Raw genomic sequence first — 27,016 nt, 5'->3', positions numbered from 1 at the left:
GACTGACGGCATTTCTAATAACACAACCATACCACTGCCCATAGTCAAGACTAGGCTTAGAATCACCTTCTCCAACCACATCCTATAGCTCAGCAGAGCTACAACAAGGTCATTGCTTAACTCCATAGTCTCTACGTTATCTTCTACAGTCATGTGTGTAACCAAGCCTTTCCTCCTCCTACCACTCAAGCACATTTCAACTCTCAGTTTTAAAAAGCTATGCAGGAATTCTTCAGCACTGTGTAAAACCTTGGTTTCACATTACCACCATTAACAGAATTAAGAATTACTCGCTTCTGGAATGGTTTCTGAGGACTGGAAAATTACAAATATCACTCCACTCTTTAAGACGGGAGGGAGGTAGAAAAAAATGAAATTATAGGCCAGTTAGCCTGACTTCAGTGGTTGGGAAGACATTGGAGTCAATTGTTAAAGATGTGGCTTTGGGGTACTTGAAGGCACATACAAAAATAGGCTAAAGTCAGCTTGGTTTCCATAAGAGAAAACCTTGCTTGACATATCAGTTGGAATTTTTTGATGAAATAAGAGGCAGATAAACAAAGGAGAGTCGGTGGATGTTCTTTATTTGGATTTTCAGAAGGCCTTTGACAAGGTACCGCACATGAGGTTGCTTAACAAAGGTCATGGTTTTACAGGAAAAGATATAAGTATGGATAGAAGATTGGCTAACTGGCAAGAGGCAAAGTGTGGGAATAAAGAGGGCGTTTTCTGGTTGGCTGCTGGTGACTAGTAGTGTTCCACAGGGGTTTGTGTTGGGACCGCTGTTAACACCTATATGTCAGTGATTTGGATGATGGAATTAATTGCTTTGTGGCCACGTTTACTGACAATATGAAGATAGCTGGAGGGTCAAGTAATGTTGAGGAAGCAAAGAGGCTACAGAAGGGTTTATTCATATTGGGAGAATGGACAAAGAAGTTGCAGAAGGAATACAGTGACAGAAAGTCTATGGTCATGCACTTCAGCAGATGGAATAAAAGTGTAGACTATTTTCTGAATGGGGAAAAAAATTCAAAAATCAGAGGTACAAACGAACTTGGGAATCATTGTGCAGGATTCCCTAAAAGTTAACTTGCAAATTGAGTTGGTAGTAAGGAAGGCAAATGCAATATTAGAATTCATTTTGTGAGGGTTAGAATACATGAGCAAGGATGTAAGGTTGGGGCTTTATATGGCATTGGTTTGACTGGACTTGGAGTATTGTGAGCAATATTAAACCCCTTATCTAAGAAAAGTTGTGCTGGTATTCGAGAAGGTCCAGAGCAGGTTCACAAAAATGATCCTAGATTGAAAGGGCTAATGTATGAGGAGCGTTCGATGGCTCTGGGCCTGTACTCTCTGTATTTTAGAAGAATGAGGGTGGATCTCATTGAAACCTTTTGAATATTGAAAGGTCTGGATAGAGTGGATGTAGGGAGGATGGTTCTTATAGTGGGTGCATCTAGGGCCAGACAGCACAGCCTCATACATGTTCATTTAGAATAGCAATGAGGAGGAATTTCTTTAGCCAGAAGGTAGTGAATCTGTAGAATTCATTGTCACAGGCAGCTATGGAGACCAAGTCATTGAGTATACTTAAATAGGAGGTTGTTGTTAAGTTCATGATTCATCAGGATCTCAACAGTTATGGGGAGAAGGCAGGAGAATGGGTTTGAGAAGGATAATAAATCAGCCATGATGGAATGGTGGAGCAGACCCAAAGACACAGCATGTCTTTGTGTGTACCAACACAGTTCTGGGTCAGCTTTGAAAGGGTGCTTAAAGATGATAACCTCAAATCTGCATGGAACTTGAAGCAGTTTGCCCTGGAGACAGGCCACAAGGCAGACAGCAGCATATTCTGCTGGTGAATGGTCCGCCTGCTTCAGCTCTATTCTCATGCTGCCCAATGGATGTTTTAAAAACAAAAGCATGTACAAAGGAGTTTTCCTAAGAATCAATATCTTTTCAGTATGAGTTATTGCTCCATCAACTTTGTCTGATGGGCAATTGCCTAAACATTCCAACATAAATAACAATGTTTGTATTAATCACAGAATATTCATACTTAAAAGAAACAACTAGAAACGTAAATTGTTTCATTAATATCATACGTACTGAGATACAGTGAAAAGATTTCCAGCATTTGCAAAATCTCTTGTTTGTAAAAAAACATTTGTGTTGCATGCTGTTCATCAAGATCATTAGAAGGGAAAACAATAACAGAATGTAGGATAAGTGTTACAGTTGCAGAGGAAGTGCAGTTACGGGCCGACAATGAGATGCAAGATCATGACAAGGTAGACGAGGTCAACTGTCTACCTTATCAAACTAGGGTCCATTTGACAGACTCATTGGACAGTGGGGCAAAAGTTGTCCTTGAGCCTAGTGTGACATTTTTGCATGATTTTGTATTTATGCCCGAGGGGGGCCGCGAAGAAGAGAGAATATCTGGGGTGGGTGGGGTCTTTGATAACGTTGGCTGGTTTATTGAGGCAGGGAGAGGTCGAGACATAGTTGATTGAGGGGAGACCGCTTTCTGTGATGTGCTGAGCAGTTTCTCAGCAGATGGTGACTTTACTGTGAAGGGGTTCTAGTATACAGTTCCTGTGACAACTATACACGGCATATGTGAAGTCACACTGAAGGTACGGTTTGAAGGACTCAACTGTTTGCTCTTTTCCATAGATGCTGCTTGGCCTGCTGAGTTCCTCCAGCATTTTGTGTGTGTTGCTTGAATTTCCAGCATCTGCAGCTTTTCTCCTGGTTGTGACTTGTATTCCTTTATTGTCTTTCACAATCTAAGGACATCCCAAAGCACTTTCCATGAGAAAAGGTATTTTTGAAATAGAGTCTTAGTTCTAATGCCACCTCATATACAACAAGCTCACAGAAGGCAATTAAGTAAATCAGTAGAAAACTTCATTGATTTTCTTTGGATGGCAGATAAATATTGGCCAAGACCATGTAGACCTTGCCCAGCTTTCTAGCTAAGAGTAGATGACGATTTTGTTTTCACATTTTATGTGACACATCTTCTTACACTGAAGTGTTCCTGCAGCACTGCAGTGGGCTATCAGCCTATTATGCCTGGATCCTGACACTTTGTTATTTTATTTATATGTGGACAAATTCTGTTGTAGGTGAATTCCAGGCAGGAATTCTTATTCATTATTCAAATGTTACATCAAGCTGTCAGGGTCATCATAGAGTCATAGAACACTACAGCAGAGAAACAGGCCCTTCAGTCCATCTAGTCCACTCTGCCCAGTTGCACTGACCTGCAGCCCCTTCCATCCATGTACTTACCCTAACTTCTCTTAAATGTTGCAATCAAACCCGCATTCACTATTTCCACCGGCAGCTCGTTCCACACTCTCACCACCCTTTGAGTGAAGAAATTCTCCTCAGTCCCCCTTAAATATTTCACCTTTCACCCTTAACCCATGACCTCCAACTCTTATTTCACTCAACCTCAGTGGGAAAAGCTTGCTTGCATTTACCCTATCTATACCCCTCATAATTTTGTATACTTCTACCTAATCTCCCCTCATTCTCATAAACTCCAGGGTCCTGACCTATTCAGCCTTTCCATCTAACTCAGGTCCTCAAGTCTTGGCAACATTCTTGTAAATTTTCTCATACTCTTTCAATTTTATTGATAGCTTTCCTGTAGGTGACCCAAACTGCACACAAAATACTTCAAATTCGGTTTCACTAACATCTTATACATACAACTTAAACATCACACCTCAACTCCTATATTCGATACTCTGATTTATGAAGGCCCGTTTGCAAAAAGCTCTCTTTACAACCCTACCTAACTGTGATGTCATTTTCAAGCAATTGAGGGTCATTATTTATTGCTATTTATTTATATCTGTATTTGCACATTGTTGTCCATTGTTTACAGTTACTGTTCTATAGATTTGCTAAGTATGTCCACAGAAAAAGAATCTCAGAGTTGTACGTACTCCGATAATAAATTTTACTTTGAACTTCACTCCCCGATCCCTTTGTTCTACCACAATCCTCAAGGCCCTAGTGTTCATCATGTAAGCCCTACCCTAATTTCTCCTCCAAAGAGCAACACCTCACAACACTCTGGTGACATTTCCTTTGCAACTCCACTTCTAAGTAAACAGTTAACCTAGAAGAAGATATTTTGTGAAAATGCTGTAATTATATAAACCAATAACAGCTAAACAGCTGCTGTAAGATTTTCCCTGTTCAGAGCTGTAAGATTGCTCTGTGCTCTGGGCATTATGCTCCATGGTGCTCTCGTTTTAATCTCCCCATATTGCATAGTGAGGCTGGAGGTCATCTTGTTCACCTTCACACAGAGCTGTGTCAATAAACCATGGGCAAGTGTGCAAAGAGTTTGATTATCTTCCCCCCCCCTCCCCCAACTTACTATGCAGAAATATTTGGCATTGGTACCTGCTAACACTGCTACGTTGATGGGCAATCAGAGACAGAGTGTAGAATATATGGAATAAGCTGTTAGTGAAAGTGGTTGAGGCAGGTATAGCAATATTCAAAAGGGAGTTGGATGGGGGCATGATAGAAGACTTTTAGAAGGATATGGGCCAATATGAGCATCTGGGTGCGCATGAATGATTTGAGCTGATGGACATATTTTTGTAGATAGATAGATAGATACTTTATTCATCCCCATGGGGAAATTCAACTTTTTTCCAATGTCCCATACACTTGTTGTAGCAAAACTGATTACATACAATACTTAACTCAGTAAAAAAAAATATGATATGCATCTAAATCACTATCTCAAAAAGCATTAATAATAGCTTTTAAAAAGTTCTTAAGTCCTGGCGGTAGAATTGTAAAGCCTAATGGCATTGGGGAGTATTGACCTCTTCATCCTGTCTGAGGAGCATTGCATCGATAGTAACCTGTCGCTGAAACTGCTTCTCTGTCTCTGGATGGTGCTATGTAGAGGATGTTCAGAGTTATCCATAATTGACCGTAGCCTACTCAGCGCCCTTCGCTCAGCTACCAATGTTAAACTCTCCAGTACTTTGCCCACGACAGAGCCCGCCTTCCTTACCAGCTTATTAAGACGTGAGGCGTCCCTCTTCTTAATGCTTCCTCCCCAACACGCCACCACAAAGAAGAGGGCGCTCTCCACAACTGACCTATAGAACATCTTCAGCATCTCACTACAGACATTGAATGACGCCAACCTTCTTAGGAAGTACAGTCGACTCTGTGCCTTCCTGCACAAGGCATCTGTGTTGGCAGTCCAGTCTAGCTTCTCGTCTAACTGTACTCCCAGATACTTGTAGGTCTTAACCTGCTCCACACATTCTCCATTAATGATCACTGGCTCCATATGAGGCCTAGATCTCCTAAAGTCCACCACCATCTCCTTGGTCTTGGTGATATTGAGACGCAGGTAGTTTGAGTTGCACCATATCACAAAGTCCTGTATCAGTTTCCTATACTCCTCCTCCTGTCCATTCCTGACACACCCCACTATGGCCGTGTCATCAGCGAACTTTTGCACATGGCAGGACTCCGAGTTATATTGGAAGTCTGATGTGTACAGGGTGAACAGGACCGGAGAGAATACGGTTCCCTGCGGCGCCCCTGTGCTGCTTACCACCGTATCAGACCTACAGTCTCCCAACCGCACATACTGAAGTCTATCTGTCAAGTAGTCCACTATCCAATCCACCATGTGAGAGTCTACTCCCATTCTCCGTTAGTTTATGCCTTAAGATCTTGGGCTGGATGGTGTTAAAGGCACTAGAGAAGTCAAGGAATGTAATCCTCACAGCACAACTGACCCCATCTAGGTAAGAGAGTGATTTGTGCAGCAAATACGTGATAGCATCCTCCACTCCCACCTTCTCCTTATACGCAAACTGAAGAGGATCCTGGGCGTGCCTGGTTTGTGGCCTCAGATTCTGTATTATCAGCCGCTCCATGGTCTTCATCACGTGCGACGTCAAGGCAACAGGTCTGAAGTCATTCAACTCCTTTGGTTGTGGTTTCTTTGGTACCGGGACAATACAGGATGTTTTCCACTGTCTGGGTACTCTTCTCTGCTCCAGGCTCATGTTGAAGATGCGCTGTAGTGGTTCTCCCAGCTCAGTCGCACAGGCCCTCAGTAATCGTGGGGAAACTCTATCCGGTCCAGCCGCCTTGCTGGTACAGATCTTCCTCAGTTGACCTTCCACCTGTGCAGCCGTAATCCTGGGCGTGGGCAAGGTCTCCTGTGAGTGGTTATTTTCCTGTGAGGGAAGTAAGCCTGGTGTGGATTTCTGCGGTGAGGATGAGATTGAGCTGTCGAACCTGTTGAAGAAGTTGTTCAGCTGGTTCGCTTTCTCCACATCTCCACTTATGTTCGCCCCCCGCTTTGCACCGCATCCGGTGATGATCTTCATCCCATCCCACACCTCCTTCATGCTTTTTTTCTGCAGCTTTTGTTCTAGCTTCCTCCTATACTGCTCCTTTGCCCCCCTTATCTGTACTCTGAGTTCCTTCTGAACTCTTTTAAGCTCCAACCGATCACCATCTTTAAAGGCCCTCTTCTTCTGGTTTAGGAGGCCTTTGATGTGACTAGTGATCCAGGGCTTATGTATGACCATAATGATTCCATTAGACAGTATATTGCTCCTAGATTCAACACCTGGTCTAATAGTGCAATATTTGAAGATGCAACCTCTGGTACTACGCCACACAAGTAAGATGTTTGCATACTTAGTTGAGCCGAACTGGAAATTTAGTACTACCACAGTTCGTCTCAGAGCTGCCCGTTCTGCAGATAGTAACATTAGCCAGAGTTCTCTCTTTCAAATCCTGTTAAGTGGCTTTCTCTATGGATGAATCACCAACAAGAGAAAATCTGCAGATACTGGAAATCAAAGTCATATACACAAAATGCTACAGGAACTCAGCAGGCCAGGCAGCATTTATGGAAAAGAGTAAATAGTCAATGTCTCGGGCCAAGACCTGCCATCTGTTTCCTCAAAGCTACCTGCCCGTCAGCTACCTTTGTATTGTCTGCAAACCTTGCCACAAAGCCATCAATTCCGTCATCCAAGTTATTGACATATAATGTAAAAAAGAAGTGGTCCCAACAGAGACCACTATGGAACACCACTAGTCACCGGCAGCTAACCAGAAAAGGCTTGCTTTATTCCCATGCTTACCCTCCTTCCAATCAGCCACTGCTTTATCCATGATAGTATCTTTCCATGGCCTTGTAGCTTTTTAAGCATCCTCATGAGTGGCACCTTGTCAAAGACCTTCTGAAAATCCAAGTACACAACATTAACTGATTCTCCTTTGTCTATCCTGCTTGTTATTTCTTCAAAGAATTCCAAGATTTTCCAGGCAAGAATTTCCCTTGATTAACCATGCTGACTATGGTCTATTTTATCATGTGCCCCCAAATACCCAAAACCACATCCTTAACATTTGACCACCCTCTTCCCAACCACTGACATTAGACTAACTGTCCTATAGTTTCCTTTCTTCTGCCCCTTTCCCTTTTTGAAGGGTGGGGTGCAGTTTTCCAGTACTCCAGAACCATTCCAGAATCAATTGATTCTTGAAAGATCATTACTAATGCCTCCACAATCTCTTCAGCCATCTACTTCAGAACCCTGAGGTGTAGACCATCTGGTCCAAGTAATCTTCTGATCACTTCTGATTACCTTCTGATCTTTCAGTTTCTCAACAACTTCTCTCTAGTAATGGCAACTTCACACACTTCTGTCCCAACTCCCTCAAATTTCAGGTATACTGCAAGGTATACAGTGAAGACCAATGCAAAATATTTATTCAGTTCATCCGCCATTTCCTTGTCCCCCATTACATCATTTTCCAGTGATACAATATCTACTCTTGCTTCTCTTTTACACTTTATGTATCTGAAGAAACTTTTGGTATCCTCTTTAATGTGGTCACTTTGGAAAAACATGCCATCTTATGCAGCACAAGGTCCCACAAAACAAGAGAAGCGCATTAAGAATTAAATATTGGTCAGGACAGGACATCCATAATATTCAATAAAATAACACCTTGAGGTCTTTTTGTTCATGTGAGAGGTTTAACCTCACTCACAGGAAGGAAGGCACTTTGTTAAATGAGTAAAAAAATAAGGAACAGTTCTAATGCTCAAAGAATTGAACTTAGTGACACTCAAAAGGCCACATGAGGAATTATTAAGCAGAATCAGTTTATTATCACTGACATATGTTGTGAAATTTATTTTTCATGGGCTCATGTACTAACTATTTACATATGAAGAACACAGTAGCCAATCTGAAATATTTCCCAGTTTGGTTACTTGGGAAGGTGGAGTCAAAATATCATGATTTAGAACAATGAAGACTGTTCACGTGATGATTACCATCACGTTGTTCTGTGTTTGTTCTTGAAACCTTAAAAACAGACTGAATACCTGTTGATGAACTGTTGGACAAGTTAAGAATTTAATCAAAAGTTGTATTCAACCGTTATTATTTGTGAAACCTAGACGAATGCTGCATTTTAAAAATGTTTGCTATTATTATCATCTTAAAAAGGCCTGTTCCCAGACACCTCTCAGCATTGCTGTTATTAATCTCCTCAAGCCCTCTGGTTATATTCTGCTCTAAATTCCACACGTAAACTTTGCTGTGCCTTGGCTGGAGACAAACCACATCTAACAGTGCCTTGGTTCTTTGCCTCATCCTTCTGAATCTGCTTTTTGTTGTCTCGATTGCCCACCTGGAAAGCCTCTTTTTTTTGCCGTTCCGCACTAAAAGATTATGCTTAGTTCAGAGTGGGAGCTGAGACAGCAACAAAAAGAGCCCCAGACAACCCCTCTGAGCACATTAGTATCCTGTCTTAGATGTGCTGGCTGTGACTAAAGGATTCCACAGCTCATGTGGTGTCACTGACTGGAACATACTACCAGAAACAAAAAGGCTGTGTTGGGAGAAACTTTGAAAGAAATTTGTGTTCATCAAGGTGAATAACATTAGTGCATGGAACAGAACATTCTTTCACTTAGTCACCAGCATTCCTACACCGGGCAGAGTGGGATCAGAACTACCAGAGTTTGGTATGGATTAGAAATACGTCCATTTGATCCAATAATGTGATTTCTGCCAAACAATTTGGTTTGTCCTTTCTGCAGTAGTAAAAATGCTCCCATTTCCGCAGTCACCAACTTTGTAGACACACTGATACTACTAAGTTAATGCCACTGAAAGGTAATTTTATCCTTAGGACGTAGATGCACACATATCGAATGAAACAGTTCTTAAGCTACTGAGCAACACATATGCACAAAATGCTGGAGGAACTCAGCAGGTCCAGCGGCATCTAGAGAAATAAATTAACAGTTGATTGTTCAGACTGTGACCCTTCTTCAGGACTGGAAAGGAAGGGGGCAGAGCCAGTATAAGAAGGTGGAGGGAGAGTACAAGCTGGCAGGTGGAAAGTGAGACAAGGTAAGGGGGAAGTTGGGTGGGTGGGGGGAGGAGGGATGAAGTAAGAAGCTGGGAGGGGATAGGTGGAAGAGGCATTGGGCTAAAGAAGGAGGAATCTGATAAGAGAGGACAGTAGACCATTGAAGAAAGGAAAGGAAGGAAGAGGGGCACCAGAGGGAAGTGATGGACAGATGAGGAGAAGATAGGGGACTTACATTCAACAGGAGGGCTTTAATCCATGGATTTAAAGCAGCCCACAAAGGTGAAGTGACAGACCTTTAACCCACTGTTGCAGAACCTTTTGAAGGAAATCATGTCTCTAGTTTCTCCTCCAACTGCTTGATGGTCCGCTATTGAATGCACGTAGATAAAATAGATACTTTGTCCAAAGGGTCCTCACTGATGCTGTATATATATCTCCTTCAAATCAACCTCTAAAACATCCTCATATTCCTTTTCCTGTGTGCTTAGGTAGTTTTCTCTTAAAATTACCACTAATTTAAGGGAAATTGCACAAAGTCTTGCTATAACCACGCAGGGCTTTGCAGGCACTACATTGGAGTTCTGAATCACAGTTTTGGTCTCCTCACTTAATGAAGAATATACTAAACTGGAAGACAGGGAATTGAAGGTCTATTAAGTTAATTTCTAAGTATGAGAAGATTGCTTTATGTGGAGTATTGAGTAGAACAGGTTGATATTTTCTGGAGTTGAGAAAATAAATGAAGAGACCTTAAATGAATCTAAACTTGAGTAACAGTACAATATAGTCTTCCAAATGAAACTTTAAACTAAGATTCCATCAAGCCTCTCAATCTACAAAAGATCTCTCATCACTACTTCAAACAGATCAATCTTCACCAGGCCCAATATTCTGTTCCTCAACCTTCATCCTGAGAAACAGATTATCTGGTCAAGATCTAAATGTTCCTCTTGGGAGCATGCAACTGTGCTTTCTGCATAACCATACTGACTTCATTTCAAAAAGAAACGATAGTGGGCATTATGGAGGTACATGAGCTTATGTTTGGAGCTATATGAATGCCATTCTTCTTCATCCTATCCCGCAGCATGCTCGTCTGGGTGTTGCTGTTGGTGTCAGAAAAGAATGTACAGGTTGTGATGTGCTGGCATAAACGAAGCTGCAAAATATTTGTGATATGTTATGGGAACACTGCATTCATTTTATGTTGTAGTGAAACTGGGAGTGTCCCACTTTTGTTTTGTTTTGTTCTTAAAAAAATAGTTAAATTACCGCAGGTTTGCAACACGCATTACAGTGGACTATATGATGATATAAACTCTTATTAGAGATGAGCACTATTTATCATACCTACATCAAAATATCAGCAAAATGCGCCGTTGTGTCAACAACCAACACAAACCAAAGAGGTGCTGGGGGCAGCCCACAAGTGATGCCATGCTTCTGGTGCCAACATAGTACGTCCACAACTCACTAACCCTAACCTTTATGTCTTTGGAATATGGGAGGAAACCGGAGAACCCGGAGGAACCCACGTGGACAGGGTAAAATGTATAAACTTGTTACCGACAGCAGAGTGAATTGAACACAAATTGCTGATCGCTGGCAGTGTAATGTGTTACGCTAATTGCTAAGCTACTGTGCCATTCCCCATTCATTCCCATTAGTATACCTATGGAAATGCATGTTTATTGTCTCAATAGATGGATACATCAGAATTTGCGCAGCATGTGACAAGTAAAGCTAATCTTTAATGTTCAATGAAGAAAACTGATAAAAAATCCTTATCAGTAAAAAATAAAGACTTGCTGTAAAATTCTATTAATGGCACCAATAATTAAGCATCTGTAAGTCTGTACTGTCTTTTCCATTTGTATGATGATGGAACGCTGACTTCAAAGTACTTAGAACAACAAGATTTACTGTGGTAGGTGTCCCTGTCTATTCCAGAGTCGTCATGCTAATGTTGCACTGAGACCCAGACTGTGCTTCTTATGCAGATATCTATATAATTCCTACACAGACAGACATCAAGTTAGGCGGCAAAAAAGCAACAGATTCTGACACAGGCGACAAAGGCAAGGGCTGATGAAAGCCACTTGCTCCGTCAGCTGTTAATTAAAGACCTGAGTAGGGGGTGCCTGAAATTTAAAAGTGGTGAAACATTTATACATAAAACTCAGAAGCTCCTGGGGATACTCAACCTATGGACAGAAAGGAAGTGGGCTAACTGCTGGAAAAAGACTCAAAGCTGCCCCTGTAGAATTTATTTTTAACATCAAATGAACACCCTCTGGAAACAAATTTGGCAACAACAGTGGCTCAAGCTGCACTGAGCAAAGATCTGTGTTTGGTCACTCCACGGCAATCCTTAGTGGCTGAAATGGAACTGTAGTCAATCCATCACTGGTTCAGCTCCCTGATGTACCGGGTTCCAGTTGTAAAGGGTAACCCAGCTGGTTCTCTGCAGCCAGATGCACCTGCCATGAGTATTAAGCCTCAGGAGGAGTAAAGCTGTGTCATTGGTAGTTTTTGGCAAAAGGCAAGTCTGGTGCCAAAGTACACACAAAATGCTGGAGGAACTCAACAAGCCAGACAGCATCTATGAAAGTGAGTACAGTCGATGTTTCGGGCCAAGACCCTTCAGCAGGACTGGAGAAAAAAAGCTGAGGAGTAGAGTTAAAAGGTGGGGGGAGGGGAGGGAGAAACATAAGGTGATAGGTGAAATGTTTCGAGAGGCTCGTCATGAGGCACATCAAGACCCTCAATGTCCCCATCACTGGACCTCCTGCAGTTTGCGTATCGTCCCAACCTCTCAACAGACGACGCCATCGCTACCACCCTCCACCTGGCCCTCACCCACCTGGACAAAAAAGACACGTACGTTCGAATGCTGTTCATAGATTTCATTTCAGCATTCAACACAATCATTCCTCAGCACCTGATTGGAAAGCTGAGCTTGCTGGGCCTGAACTCCTCCCTCTGCAACTGGATCCTAGACTTCCTGACTGGGAGACCTCAGGCAGTCTGGATCGGGAGCAGCATCTCCAACACCACAACACTGAGCACGGGGGCCCCCCAGGGCTGTGTGCTAAGTCCACTGCTGTTCACTCTGCTGACCCATGACTGTGCAGCAATACACAACTCGAATTACATCATCAAGTTCGCTGATGACATGACTGTGGTGGGTCTCATCTGCAAGAACGACGAGTCAGCTTACAGAGAGGAGGTGCAGTGGCTAATGGACTGGTGCAGAGCCAACAACCTGTATCTGAATGTGAACAAAACAAAAGAGATGGTTGTTGACTTCAGGAGAGCACGGAGCGACCACTCTCTACTGAACATCAACAGCTCCTCCATTGAGATCATTAAGAGCACCAAATTACTTGGTGTTCACCTGGCAGAGAATCTCACCAGGTCCCTCAACACCAGGACCATAGCCAAGAAAGCCCAGAAGCGTCTCTACTTTCTGCGAAGGCTGAGGAAAGTCCATCTCCCACCCCCCATCCTCATCACATTCTACAGGGGTTGTATTGAGAGTATCCTGAGCAGCTGCATCACTGCCTGGTTTGGGAATTGCACCATCTCAGATCGCAAGACCCTGCAGCGGATAGTGAGGTCAGCTGAGAAGATCATTTCTTCCCACCATTACAGACATTTACACCACATGCTGCATCCGCAAAGCTAACAGCATTGTTAAGTTCCCCACGCACCCCTCATACAAACCCTTCTCCCTCTTGCCATCTGGCAAAAGGTACCAAAGCATTTGGGCTCTCACAACCAGAATGTGCAACAGTTTCTTCCCTCAAGCCATTAGACTCCTCAATTCCCAGAGTTTAGTCTGACACCAACTCACACACACACATACACACTCAACTGAACACCACTCCACTCCCTTTGCAATTTTTGCTCATTTCTTTCTCAATTCCTGCTAAAACATTGTTTACATTTACATAATTTATTATTATATTGTAATTTGCCCTTTACTGTGCCTATTGTCTTGTTTATTAATTATTGTACTGTCTTGCACTATTTTTGTGCACTTTATGTAGTCCCGTGTAGGTCTGAAGTCTAATGTAGTTTTGTGTTGTTTCATGTAGTACCAGGGTCCTGGAGGAACATTGTTTCATTTTTACTGTGTACTGCACCAGCAGTTATGGTTGAAATAACAATAAAAAGCGACTTGACTTGAAATTAGGAAGGGGAGGGATGAAGTAAAGAGCTGGGAAGTTGATTGATGAAAGAGATATAGGGCTGGAGAAGGGAGAATTTAATAGGAAAGGATGGAAGGCCATGGATGAAAGAAAAGGGGGATGGAAGACAAGCAGATAAGGTGAGAAAGGGAAAAGGGGATGGGGAATTGTGAAGGGGGGGATTACTGATAGTTTGAGAAATCTATGTTCATGCCATCAGGTTGGAGGCCAAGGAGTAAGATGGGTGGTCACTGGGAGATCCCACTTATTCCGGCAGATGGAGTGTAGGTGTTTGGCAAAACAGATTTCTCAATTTCTCAAACTTCTGGTAATGCCCCACCCTTCACCATACCCCATTTTCTTTTCCATCTCTCACCTTATCTGACCATTCTGGTGCTCTTTCTTCCATGGCCCTCTGTCCTCCCCTATTAGATTCCCCCTTCTCCAGCTCTGTATTTCTTTCACCACTCAACTTCAGCTCTTTACTTCACTACTCCCCCTCCGGTTTCACCTAGCGCCTTGTGTTTCTCTCTCCCCTCCCACCTTTTAACTCTACACCTCAGCTTTTTCTCCAGTCCTGCTGAAGGGTCTCAGCCGGAAATGTCGACTGTACTCTTTTCCATAGATGCTGCCTGGCCTGCTGAGTTCCTCCAGCATTTTGTGTGCATTGATTGGATTTCCAGCATCTGCAGATTCTCTCTTGTTTCTGGTGCCAGAACTTTGCCTCTGTCAAAACTGGTTGGCATTTGTTAAAGTTATTCAATTAAAAATAAAACTATTCAAACTGTTTTAAGTAATTAAAGTGCTTATATCATTTAAAATAAAAAAAGGATACTAAAATATGAAGAAATAAGTTAAAAAATGTAAAAAAATAAACATTACAACACAAGAAATTCTGCAGGTGCTGAAAATCCCAGCAATGCACACAAAATGCTGGAGGAACTCAGCAGGCCAGGCAGAATCTATGGAAATGACTAAAATGTTGATGTTTCGGTCCAAGACCCTTCTTCAGGATTGGAAAGGGAGGGGGAAGATGCCCCCTTATTTAAAAAATAAATTTTCCATTTACTCTGAATATTTAGGCTGGGAATCACTATGGAAGTGAATAGAGGCTTCAAAAAGCCAGATGTGACTGGTGAGGGAAGGCAGTGTCAGATTGTCCAGTACCCGTGTCCATCACTCTGCATATCTTGAACCTCACAGATACCTTCAAGACCACTGGCTACAGCTAATGTGGACACAAAAGATTCTGCAGATGCTGGAAAGCTTGAACAATGTACACAAAATGCAGGAGGGTCTCAGCAAGTCAGGCAGTACCTACTGAGAGGAATAAACAGTCGATGTTCTGGACTGAGACCCATCATCAGAACTGGAAAGGAAGGAGCAGAAGCCAGAATAAGGCGTGGAGAAGGAGGAGTACAAGCTGGAAGGCGATAGGTTAGTTCAGGTGAGGGAGAAGTTGGGTGGGTAGGGAGGGTAGATGAAAAGGAATAAGGAGCTGAAGAATAAAGAATTTGACAGATGAGGACAGTGGACCTTAGAAGGAGGTAGGGAACCAGTGGGATGTGAAGGGCAGGTCATGAGGGTGGAGAAGGGGAATAGGAGGAGTGAGAGGGCCACCAGAATGATGGAAACCAAAGGGAAAGGACAGAATAGAAGAACTAACATGGTTTGGTCTCATAGACTAACTTTGATAACTCCTGAGTAAATATGGTGTTCACCAACAAGCACAGCAGTTCAACAGAAGCTGAGGTTTTCTCAAAAACCTGGACGATGTAGTCATCAAGCAAGAATACGAGCACACAGCTCATAGGTTTTGAACTTAAAATCTAATACCACGTGAAAAACGACCAATTACATTAGTAATACATGACTTGAATACTACAGAACAGAGCTTCCATAGTCTGAATTCCAGTCTGTGGGTGGTATGGTAGTGTAGCCGTTAGCATAACGTTATCATAGCCCCAGCAACCTGGGACCCGCCGCTGTCTGTAAGAAGTTGGTACGTTTCTCCTGTGACCATGTCAGTTTCCAACAGGTGCTCTGGTTTCCTCCTACATACAGAAGATGTATGGATTAGTAGGTTAATTGGTCACATGGGTGTAATTGGGTGGCATGGGTTTGTTGGGCCAGAATGGCCTCTTACTGTGCTATATCTCTAAATAAAACAAAATAAGTAGAGAAAGTTTTGGAGTTTAGTAAGCAGCAGGCAGAGGGACTGCAATCACCGGCTGATGATTCTCCAGGTCTCAAGATTCCTATTTGGAAATAAGTCACTGTTCTTTCATCATCAGCTGGAACTCCCCAGAAAATGATCAGCTACTCGACCACCACTAGCTATAGAGATAGGATGCGGCAGACCAACTTACTTCTTTCTGTATATGATATTTCCTGTTCCAGAAAGTGACTCATCAAGACCTTCTTAGGAACAATAAATCCCATCCCATGACAAAATTTAAAAACATCTAATCTCTTCAGGGAGCTTAAAAAGTAGAATCACCGTTCATGGTGTTTGTCTGACAATTATCAATCAATTAGTCAATGCCTGCTCTTGGAAGGGAAATATGCAAATAAAAACTCATTTCTGCAGCCACTCTCACCATTCTTTGGTTTATTTACCTTGGGACATAAAATACCATGAGGACATCGGATAAAAAAATAACTTGAAAAAAAATCCATGTCGTTATGGTTACATTTGGTGCTTCGTAGTTTCTCCACAAATTTCATTACAATGATGCCCATTATATGACTTGGGCATGGGTACGATTGAAGTTTTTTCCAGGCCCTTCCTAATTTCAAAAGAGAACTTGAAAAACTGGTTGACTGAAGGTGCATTTGATGCACATGTACACAGGGTTCTGTATAATCCTGGCCCAAGTGTTCAATGTGCATCCTACCTACCCATTGTCTTCCCAATTCTTCATGACATTTTGACCCTTTGCCAAGATTCATTCCCATAGCAGAGCGTAAAACACTTCAGCACAGTACAGGCCCTTCAGCCCACAATACTGTGCCAACCTTTTAACCTTCTCTATGATCAATCTATTCTTTCTTCCTACATAACCCTCTATTTATCTATCATACATTTACCTATCTAAGAGTTTCTTAAATGACCCTAATGAATGTATCTGCCTCTTACCACCACCTCTGGCACTGATTCTGTGTAAAGAACATATCTCAGACATCCACTCTATACTTTCCTCCAGACACCTTAAAATGTTGTCCCCTCATATTAGCCATTTCTGCCCTGGGAAAATTATCTGGCTATCCACGTGCTCTATGCCTCTTATCAATTTGTACATACTTACTTATTTTTCATCCTTGTCCTTAACAACCTCCTCTAAGTTCCTTATACAATTTTCTTCATTTGTGTTGTATACAGTCGGCCCTCCTTATCTGCGAGGGATTGGTTCCGGGACCCCTCGCGGATACCAAAATTCGCGGATACCAAAATTCGCGGATGCTCAAGTCCCTTATTCAATCTGTATCAATGCACTGGATCTTAGGACCCAATGGAAACCAAGACCTTATTTAACCTGTCTCAGTGTGGTGGACATTAGGATCCAGCGGCAGAGATCTGAATCCGCAGTGTTTCTTTTCACGAAAATAATCACGATAATGATTGAAAATAAAGTGGAAATAATAAAGCGATTGGAAAGAGGTGAAATGCCATCGGTCATTGGAAAAGCGTTAGGCTACGTTGGTCAACGATTGGAACAATTTTAAAGGATAAAGTGAGAAAGGCTGTGCCCCGATGAAAGCTACAATTATTACTAAGCAACGCAGTGGTTTAATTATTGGGTTTTGGGGTTTTGGGTTTTTGATCCTTCACATCAGCCCAGCATGGTGGAGAGCGCACTCCATAGTGATCTGTCACTAGATTGAACTCGGGAACTTCCCGAGCCTGGCACTGAAACATACATTCTTAAGTGTTTTATATGCATAGAAAGGTAAAATAAATACTATATACGAATGAAAATGTTTGACTAACTGACGCTAAATAATACTGGATGTATCTGTCCTGACTTACTTAGTGAGAGAACTTCCGATTTTTTTCGATCCCAATCCACGATAACCCACACACGTTCTCCCGTATACTTTAAATCATCTCTAGATGACTTATAATACCTAATACAGTGTAAATGCTATGTAAAATAGTTGTTATACTGCATTGTTTAGGGAATAATGACAAGAAAAAAGTCTGTACTTGCTCGAACAACAAGTGCTGGAAGAGCATTTCTGGGTTTTCGCGATTCGCGGTTGGTTGAATTCACGGATGTGGAATTCGCGGATAAGGAGGGCCGACTGTATTTCATATACCCTACAACTCCATGGGCATTCTCTGGTCTGCCGTGAATGTTGAGCTTCTTCTCCCCACTGCATTTCCACTAGTGGAGGAGCTTTCCCTCAGCCACCTACAGTTAACGACATTTACCCAAACACTGCTCCCTGCCTAAATCTCCTCATACTCTAAAGATCGTAAGTCAAAGGAGCAGAATTACATCATTCAGCCCATCAAGTCTGCTTGATCATTCCATCATGGCTGATTAATTTTCTCTCTCAAGGTACAAAAGTCCACTGTAGTAGAGAATAGTAGACTTATATTTCAAAATAATTTTCAAAGTTTAAAGTAAATTTTTTACTAAGTACAATATGTTACCATATATTACATTGAGATTCATTTTCTTTGAGGGCATTTACAGGAACACAAGTAAATATAATAGAATTTATGAAAATCTTTACATAAACAAAGACTGACAAACAACCAATGTAGAAAAGAAGGCAAATTGTGCAGATTAACAAATAAATAATACTGAGAACATGAGTTGTAGAGTATTTGAAAGTGAGCCGGTCGGTTGTGGAATCAGTTCAGAGTTGTGGTAAGGAAAGACAACTTACACCTCCTCATGAAGTAACTCTTCTACTCTGTTTTCAATCCAATTTTATTTTTCCTCTCCTGCTGCATGGCATTTCCCACTGGGGCACAGTATGTTATTTAGCTCACTGAGCCTACAGCAATTCCCTCAGAGAGCAAGCATTTAGTCCCATTACCATGCTCGGTCCTTAACTTAATGTAATTTTCCTCTTTCAAAGTTACCTATTCCCCTTTGAGGGTGTTTCCTTTCTTTCTGAAAGTTTTCCGTTTTTGGAAATGAGGAATCTCACTGATTTCTTTACTGCTAATGTTTAAAACAACCCTTGACCTTTGCCAGAAACTGTAAGTTCCCAGTATTTATTTGCACTTGTTAAATTCTGACAGATCTGATCCGAACAGCTCAGACACGAAGTGGAAACTTTGCCTGCACTCCACAGTTCACAAGACCACTTACTCCCATGATGCAAAGCTGCCCTCACTGGGTCTCCCTGCACTATGAGCACTTTGGAGTCCTGTTTCATGTACTGAATGGCTGCTGTGAGAATGAACCAGTTCACCTGTCCCAGCTCTTCTCTGATGTGATTCCATTGACAGAATAAAGCTGACAAAAAAAGACAGAATAAGGAATGCAAAACAGCTAAGGCAGAATGATTACTACTTAAATGAAGGCCTCTTATTTACCTGTATGGTAAATGCTATCTCTGTGTAAAAATAATTCTGGCTGTCCCACATCCCTGGCCATTTCCTACAGCACTGAAACTTCTTTCCTTTCAGAGAGAGTTGTTCCTGAACACTACCACTGACTTTGTCTTCAACACTAACCCAGCATTGCTTCCAGAAGCTAACCATTCATCTCATGCCTGTTTATTTTCGCAAATCACATTCATTTGATGTCTCCTAGCTCCTGACTTGTCTTCCAATGGGAATAATTTCTCTCTGTCTATGTGGTCTGAACCTCTATCACAAGGGTTCCTAACCTGACCCCTCAGTTTATGGTAGGGGTCCATGGCATTAAAAAAGGTTGGGTACCCCCTGCTCCATCAGATCTCCTTTGCTGTGAGGAGAACAGCCTAGCTCCTCCAGACACATAACTTGTATCTCTTATCCCCAAAACTATTGTTAAATCTCTTCCACATCTGGTCCAAAACCTGCATGGTTTTCTACAGTATGGTGTCCAGAACTGCACACAGTACTTCAGCTGTGATTGTCCAAGAGTTCAATAAAGATTTGTCATGCCTCCTTCCTATTGTACCCTTTGTTTTCATTTACAAAACACTACATGCTGTAGGGCTTTTCAACTATTTCTCAACATGCTCTGCCACTATTAAACTATGTACCTTTTCTCAATATCTCTCTATTCTTCCATCCCTTTTAGATCTGTGGATTTGTCCCAGCTAGTTTAAATTGCCTCTTCTTATTCCTTTTACTAAGATATAATACTTAATATTTCTCAGCTCTGCATTGACTGACCCAGTCTACCAGCCTGTCTTTACAAGGCCTATTGTAATAATCTTCACAATTCACTCTCTCTTCAGGTTTTGTGTCACCTGTACTTATAAAACTCATGTTATTTACACCCAAGATTAAGTCATTAATTCATGAAAAGAAGAGTAGCATTCCTTATACCAACGCTTGAGAAACTCCACAATGCATTTCACTCCAGTCCTAAATAACTTTCAATGTTATTTAGTCAATTTTCTATCCATGCTGCTGTTTTATTTCATGGACTTCATTCTATGACCATAAGGCAGAGGAGCAGAATTAAACCATTTGGACCATCAAGTCTGCTCCACCATTTGAAAATGACTGATTTATTTTCCTCCTCAGCCCCATTCTTCTGCCTTCTCCCCTTAACGTTTGATGCCCTTACTAATCAACAAACTATCAACGCCTGCTTTATAGACCCAATGATTTTGCCACAGATGGCTATGGAGGCCATGCATTCCACAGATTCACCACCCTCTAGCTAAATAAATTCTTCCTCATCTCTGTTCTAAATGGATCTCCTTCTTTTCTGAGGCTGTGCCCTCTGGTCCTAGATTCTCCCACTATTGGAAACATCCTTTCCACATCCACTCTGTCTAAACCTTACAATATTTGAGAGGTTTCAATGAGATCCATTCTCATTCTTCTAATCTCCAGTGGGTACAGGCCCAAAGCCACTAAATGATCCTCATACATTATAGTATAATGATGAGATAATGGAGAGGATGAAAGGATATTGATCAAGATCAGTATCTGGTTTAATATCACCAGCATATGTTGTGGAATTTGTTAGCTTTACAGCAGCAGTACAATTCAATACATGATAAATAAATATAGAGGAAAAAACTGAGTTATATTATGTATATGTGTATTAAATAGTTAAAAGAAATAGTCCAAACAACAGAATGAAGAAAGTAGTGAGGTAAAGTTCATGGGTTCAATGCCATTTAGAAATAGATGACAGAGGAGAAGAAACTGTTCCTGAATCACCGAGTGTGTGCCTTCAGGTTTCTGTACTTCCTTCCTGACAGTAACAGTGTGAAGGGGGCATGTCCTGGGTAGTAGGGATCTTTAATGATGGATGCTGTCTTCCTGATGCACCACTCCTTGAAGATGTCTTGAATACTACGAAGGCTACTACTGCCACTTACTGCGATCTTATCCAGTAGCCCCCCCCATACGAGATGGTGATGCAGATAGTCAGAATGCTCCCCACGGTACATTTTCAAGTGTTTTAGTTGACAAACCAAATCTCCTCAAACTCCTAATGAAATATAGTTGCTGTCTTGCCTTCTTTATAAGCGCATCAATATGTTGCATCCAGGTTAGGTCCTCAGAGTTATTGACACCCAGAAACTTGAAGTTGCTCACCTTCTCCACTTCTGATCCCCCTTTGAGGATTGGTCTACGTTCCCTCGTATTACCCTTTCTGAAGTCCACAATCAGTTCTTTGGTCATGTTGATGTTGAGTGCAAGGTTGTAGCTGCGACACTACTCAACCAATTGGTATATCTCAGTCAAGGTCAAGTACGAGTAAATGGGATTACTACAGATAGGTACCTAATGGTCAGTGTGGACATAGTGGGCCAAAGCACCTGCTTCTATACTGTAAGATTCTATAACTATAACTTTTCTCACTAATGAGGTTAAACTGATTAGTTTGTAATTACTAGGCTGATCTTTACATCCATTTCTGAAAGACAGTAGATTTTTGTCTCCCCAGGCATCACCCCTGAATCTGTTGATGTTTGTAAGATAACAGATAGGATTTAGACAACTTCCTCTCTCGCCTGCCTCATTTAGCATGGTGGGAATGCACATGAGCACCGTCACCTCCATGATGCCTCAGAAGCTACATATAACCCAGATTCAGACATACTTCACTGTTGCTGGGTCAATCCCGGGAATACCTTCAACCATATAGACTGCACAGATACACCAACACTGATTCAAACAGAATCAAGGAATGGACAACAATATCCGGCTTCACAAAGGAAATGAATTGAAACTTGACTGTATAATAAATGTATAGAAGCAGATTAACATTTTATTTTAGCAATCTGAATGCAAACTGAAAAAAAGTGGTGATCTGTTCATCTTCAAGTGTCTCAAGTTCAAACCATCCTTTTCCTTGGACACTGTTTTGAAGCACAGTAAAGTCTAGATTAGATTAGCATTTCACTTGTCAAATGTACATCAAAACATACAGTGAAATGCAAGTTTGCCTCAATGATCAACACAATCCAAGGATGTGCTGGGGGAGTGGTAGCTTGCAAGTGTTGCCATGCTTCCAGTATCAACACAGCATGCCCACAACTCATTAACCCTAATCTACAAGTCTTTAAAATGTGAGAGGAAACTGGAGCACCCAGAGGAAACTCATGCAGTGACGGGGTGGATGGTTTGTCTCCGGAGGTGGAGGCAGAGAGATCAAGAAAGGGAAGGGAAAGTGTCAGAAATGGATCATGTGAATTTGAGGGTAGGATGTAAGTTAGTAGTGAAGTTGGTGAAATTGAGTTCTGCTTGGGTGCAGGAAGCAGCACTACTGAAGCTATTGATATAGTGGAGAGAGTTGGAGAAAAGTGCAGAAATAGGTTTGGAACAAAGGCTGCTTTTTGTAGCTAACAAAATAAAGCATAGCTAGCGTACATGCAAGCACCCATGGCTACACCTTAGACTTCATAGTGTTCAGAAACTTAAGTATAGTTTGATGCAGACTGATATTCCCAATGCGATTCTAATAGAGTGAGACACAATCAGATGTCATAAACAAGAGAAAATCTGCAGATGCTGGGAATCAAAGCATCACACACAAAATGCAGGAGGAATTCAGCATGCCAGGCAGCATCTATGGAAAAAAGCAAACAGTCGATGTTCTGGGTCGAGACCCAGATGTGTTGTCTTTGAATGAAGCATGATACTAAGACCCTATCCTACTTCTCAGAGTGCTATTATGAAGAACATAATTCTTTAGGTAATTCTCTAAATACTGTACATTCTAGAAAACTAAAACAAAACTGGAAAATGCTGGACCTGATCAATAGATCTGTAAAGCTGCAAATGAGTGGTTCAACCTGAAACATCATCTCTATCTCTACTGATATAATCTGACTGGCAGAGTATTTTGATCAAAATTTCCCCAGTGTGCTAAGTGCCCTTTATTTTTTAAACAACAGTACTGAAAAAAGATACATGTGTGCAATACAGTTCCGCATTTCTTACCTTCCAACTGTAGCTACTCTTCATGACCTGCCAAGCAGTTTGCAATGAATAGAAATGCTGGAACACAAGGGAATCAATGGTACACGCCTAATGTTACTAAATCAGGAAGTTATTTCACTAGCAGCTTTTGTTAGATCCCATCAATAATTCTGCAGCAGACAGAAAACTAGCTGCATTGAATTAAATTTTAAATACCTCTCTCCAAAAGCTGTACACTGGAGAATAGTGAAGCAAGTTGGAATAGTATCTTCACTTGCAAGAAAGCATTCAGAGTTGAGATCAAAAACAAAGCACTCCTTCCTTAGATAGGGACTGTCAACCCTACATTAATTTGGGAAATATCAAAATGAATCTGTGTTTAATTATATTGGCACAAAGCTGTCTACAATTTAGATCTAATTGCACTGTTAATTACCTGCTTCAGAAAGGTTGCTATACCAACTGTAGTACAAAAGTAGAGGACATGGCCCAATCCATCATGACTAAAGCCCTCCCCACTGTTGAGCACATCTACATGAAGTGTAGATGGGAAATATCATGCTGTTGCAAGCAAAGAGTGACCCTTTGAAGTTGTGACTGAAAGACATGCAGCTAACCAGTACCATTAAGTTTGCATGGAGAACACTAAGTCCAAACTATCAACTCAGATTCAGATTCAGATTTACTTATCACGTGTACATCGAATCATCCAGTGAAATGTGTCACTTGTGCTAACAACCAGCACACCCAAGGGTATGGTGGGGGCAGCCTGCAAATGTTGCCGCACATTCTGTCACCAACGCAACATGCCTGCGAAGTTGCACAAAACAACACAAGCTGCAACAATGGCAACAAAACATGCCTCTTTCCCATCTCTCCCATTTACCCACCCATACACCCAGACAAGCCTCCAACTCTAGGTCAGGCTGCCCCAGGGCTCTGATCCTTGTCGCTGGATTCTTGGACTCCAACTTCGGACTTCGTCCCAGGATGCCAAAGTTCACTTGTCTTCATAATGCCATCTAACACTGACAAAGCAGGACTGAAATAACCGGAACATCAAACACATGATCATACAGTGCAGAAGGAGCATTCAAGGTCTGCATTAGTTCTTTGAAAGAACTATATAATGGTTCAAATGGTTCAATTTAACATCAGAGAATGTATGCAAACTGAAATTTTTACTCTTTGCAAACATCCACAAAACAGAAAAACCCAAAGAATGAATGAATGAATGACAGAAACGTTAGAACCCCAAAACCCAGTCCTCCTTCCCACTCAAAAGCAGCAGCAAAGTCATCGACACTCCCACTTTCCCTGCTCCCCTGCCCCAACTTGCTCCGGCAAAAGCACTGACAAAAGCACTATTCCCCCGCCCAAGGAATAGAAAACCCCCAAAGAGACCATGATCTAGAGCCCATCAAAAAAATTACTCCCCATCCCAAAACTTTGGTATTTCAGGCAAGCTCTCTCTCACTAGCGAGGGAGAGGGAGATATTGTTTCTGCGACAAACAAGACTGGGAGACCAACAGCTCGTTGTTTTGATGTTATAATCTCCCACATCGATGCATGAATTATTTTGTTGCCCTATCCTCAAAGTACTGCCAAATTCTCCTTTTCAGGAGTTTATTTAATTATTATTCCAGGTTGAGTCAGTGGTGAAGAAGGTGAATTCAATGTTGGCATTCATTTCTAGAGGAATAGAGTAGAGGTGCAGGGATGTGATGTTGAGGCTCTATAAGGCGATGGTAAGACCTCACTTGGAATACTGTGTGCAGTTTTGGGCTCCTTATTTAAGAAAGGATGTGCTGACATTGGAGAGGGTTCAAAGAAGATTCACTAGAATGATTCCGGGAATGAGAGGGTTAACATATGAGAAATGTTTGACCGCTCTTGGACTGTACTCCTTGGAGTTCAGAAGAATGAGGGGGAACCTCATAGAAACATTTCGAATGTTGAAAGGCATGGACAGAGTGGATGTGGCAAAGTTGTTTCCCATGGTGGGGGAGTCTAGTACGAGAGGACATGACGAGGATTGCAGGGCCCCCATTCAGAACAGAGATGCGACAAAAAATTTTTTAGCCAGAGGGTGGTGAATCTATGGAATTTGTTGCCACGGGCGGCAGTGGAGGCCAAGTCTTTGGGTGTATTTAAGGCAGAGATTGATAGGTATCTGAGTAGTCAGGGCATCAAAGGTTATGGTGAGAAGGCAGGGGAATGGGACTAAAGGGGAGATTGGATCAGCTCATGATGAAATGGCGGAGCAGACTCGATGGGCTGAATGGCCGACTTCTGCTCCTTTGTCTTATGGTCTTATTTTATCAACCACTCTGCTTTTTTCTTTGAAGAGTGTTCTATTAATTGTTTGTCTGGTTTTGCTTCTTGTCCATTACCTGTTCCTGGGTGTCCAGCTCCTTGTGTTGCATCTCCATCTCTAATGTTTGGATCCGGTTGCGATAGCTTTCTGCCTCATTCACTAGGGCCTAAATGAAAATCATTAAAGAGACAAAGTTAACTGTGTGGCACTGGTCAGAGATGTTGACACTCAGTCTTTAAAAAGACAAGTGTGATAATGTCTGATGGTCAAGTGTGATACATTTTATAAAACTGTATAAAATCATGAGGGGCATAGTGACCTTTCAGAAGTCTATAAAATCATGAGAGCCATAGGTAGAGTCTTTATCTCAGGGAAAGGGTACTAAACACTGGAGGGCACAGGATTAAAGGTAAAGCAGAAAAGATTTAAAAAGGACTTAAGGGGCAAATTCTTTACACAGAGTGGTGTGTATATGAAATGAGTTGTCATAGAAAGTAGCAGAGCACAGTACAATAACAACATTTAAAAGATGTTTGGATAAGTACATGGATTAGAGAAGGTTTGGAGAGATATGGGCTAAATGCAGGCAAATGTGACTAGTTTAAATGGGCATCTTAGATGGCATGGACAAGTTGGTCTGAGGGGCCTATTTCTGTGCTGTATTATTCTATGTCAAAAGATCTGCAAAAGGCAAGATGTATTCCCTCAATATGGAATGGATGCACAATTCCTGTCTTTCCCTATCCTTCCTAGATGTTAGGTAGGAGATGACAACCTTACTGTTTCTGTGGAATGTTCTCTTTGACAAATGGCCATCAGGAAGTGATTCAGAAGGTTGCAAGTGTTGCATGCCATCCCTGGCTGTACTGAATTGGGCTTCATTGAAATTGCTACACCTGATCTACACTTCACCAGTATAAGTAACCAATAAGCACAAATGTAATCAACAATGGTGCTCTCGTAAACAAAACACATATAAAGACTCTGATTATTGGCCTGAAACGTGAACTCTATCTCTTTCTCCAGCATCCAGCATTTTCCAATTTCAGATTTCCAGAATCTGCTGTACTTTTCTCTGGACATAATAGGTGCTTCATTATTTGAATGATTGCACTCAAAGGAGTGGACAAAGTACAAAATGTCCACTGCCCCAATCTCTGCCCATCCAGACAACCTCATTTCCTGGCTACAGCCCTCAGCCCCTCACCTACTCCTGGTCCACAGCCTCCTCCTTCCCCCACATATTCACAGCCACACCTTGCACCTATTTATATTTTTGGGTCACTCCTTAACACCTTCCCTATCTATGGTCTTTTTAATCTGCATTAAACCATGACGTTCCTGAGAAATGTCTGAGCTACTTGAGCATGGCGTGTAGAAGTTAGTGCAAAATTAATGAATTCTCCACCCTAAACGTTTTAATAAAAGATAAACTTCCATATATAAAAATCTACTCATGAAACGTTCAGAAGTTCATTGCTTGTTTAGTTTCTATGTTTTAATGTTTAAAA

General features: G+C 41.8%; 1 protein-coding gene across 2 annotated transcripts in view; it reads right to left on the bottom strand.

Moving 5' to 3' along the window:
* The window catches only part of cep112 (centrosomal protein 112), a 531,702-nt gene that overhangs the window by 26,276 nt on the left and 478,410 nt on the right, over positions 1–27,016 (bottom strand). For both annotated transcript variants that reach the window (XM_073026401.1, XM_073026402.1), the window contains one exon: positions 25,582–25,671. In XM_073026401.1, coding sequence (XP_072882502.1) covers positions 25,582–25,671 — 90 coding nt within the window. The remainder of the gene's footprint in view (positions 1–25,581; positions 25,672–27,016) is intronic.

Source organism: Hemitrygon akajei, chromosome 22 (assembly GCF_048418815.1).
Source record: "Hemitrygon akajei chromosome 22, sHemAka1.3, whole genome shotgun sequence".
NCBI lineage: Eukaryota > Metazoa > Chordata > Chondrichthyes > Myliobatiformes > Dasyatidae > Hemitrygon > Hemitrygon akajei.
The sequence above is the reverse complement of the archived record's forward strand: the minus strand, read 5'-3'. Positions and strand labels throughout refer to the sequence as shown.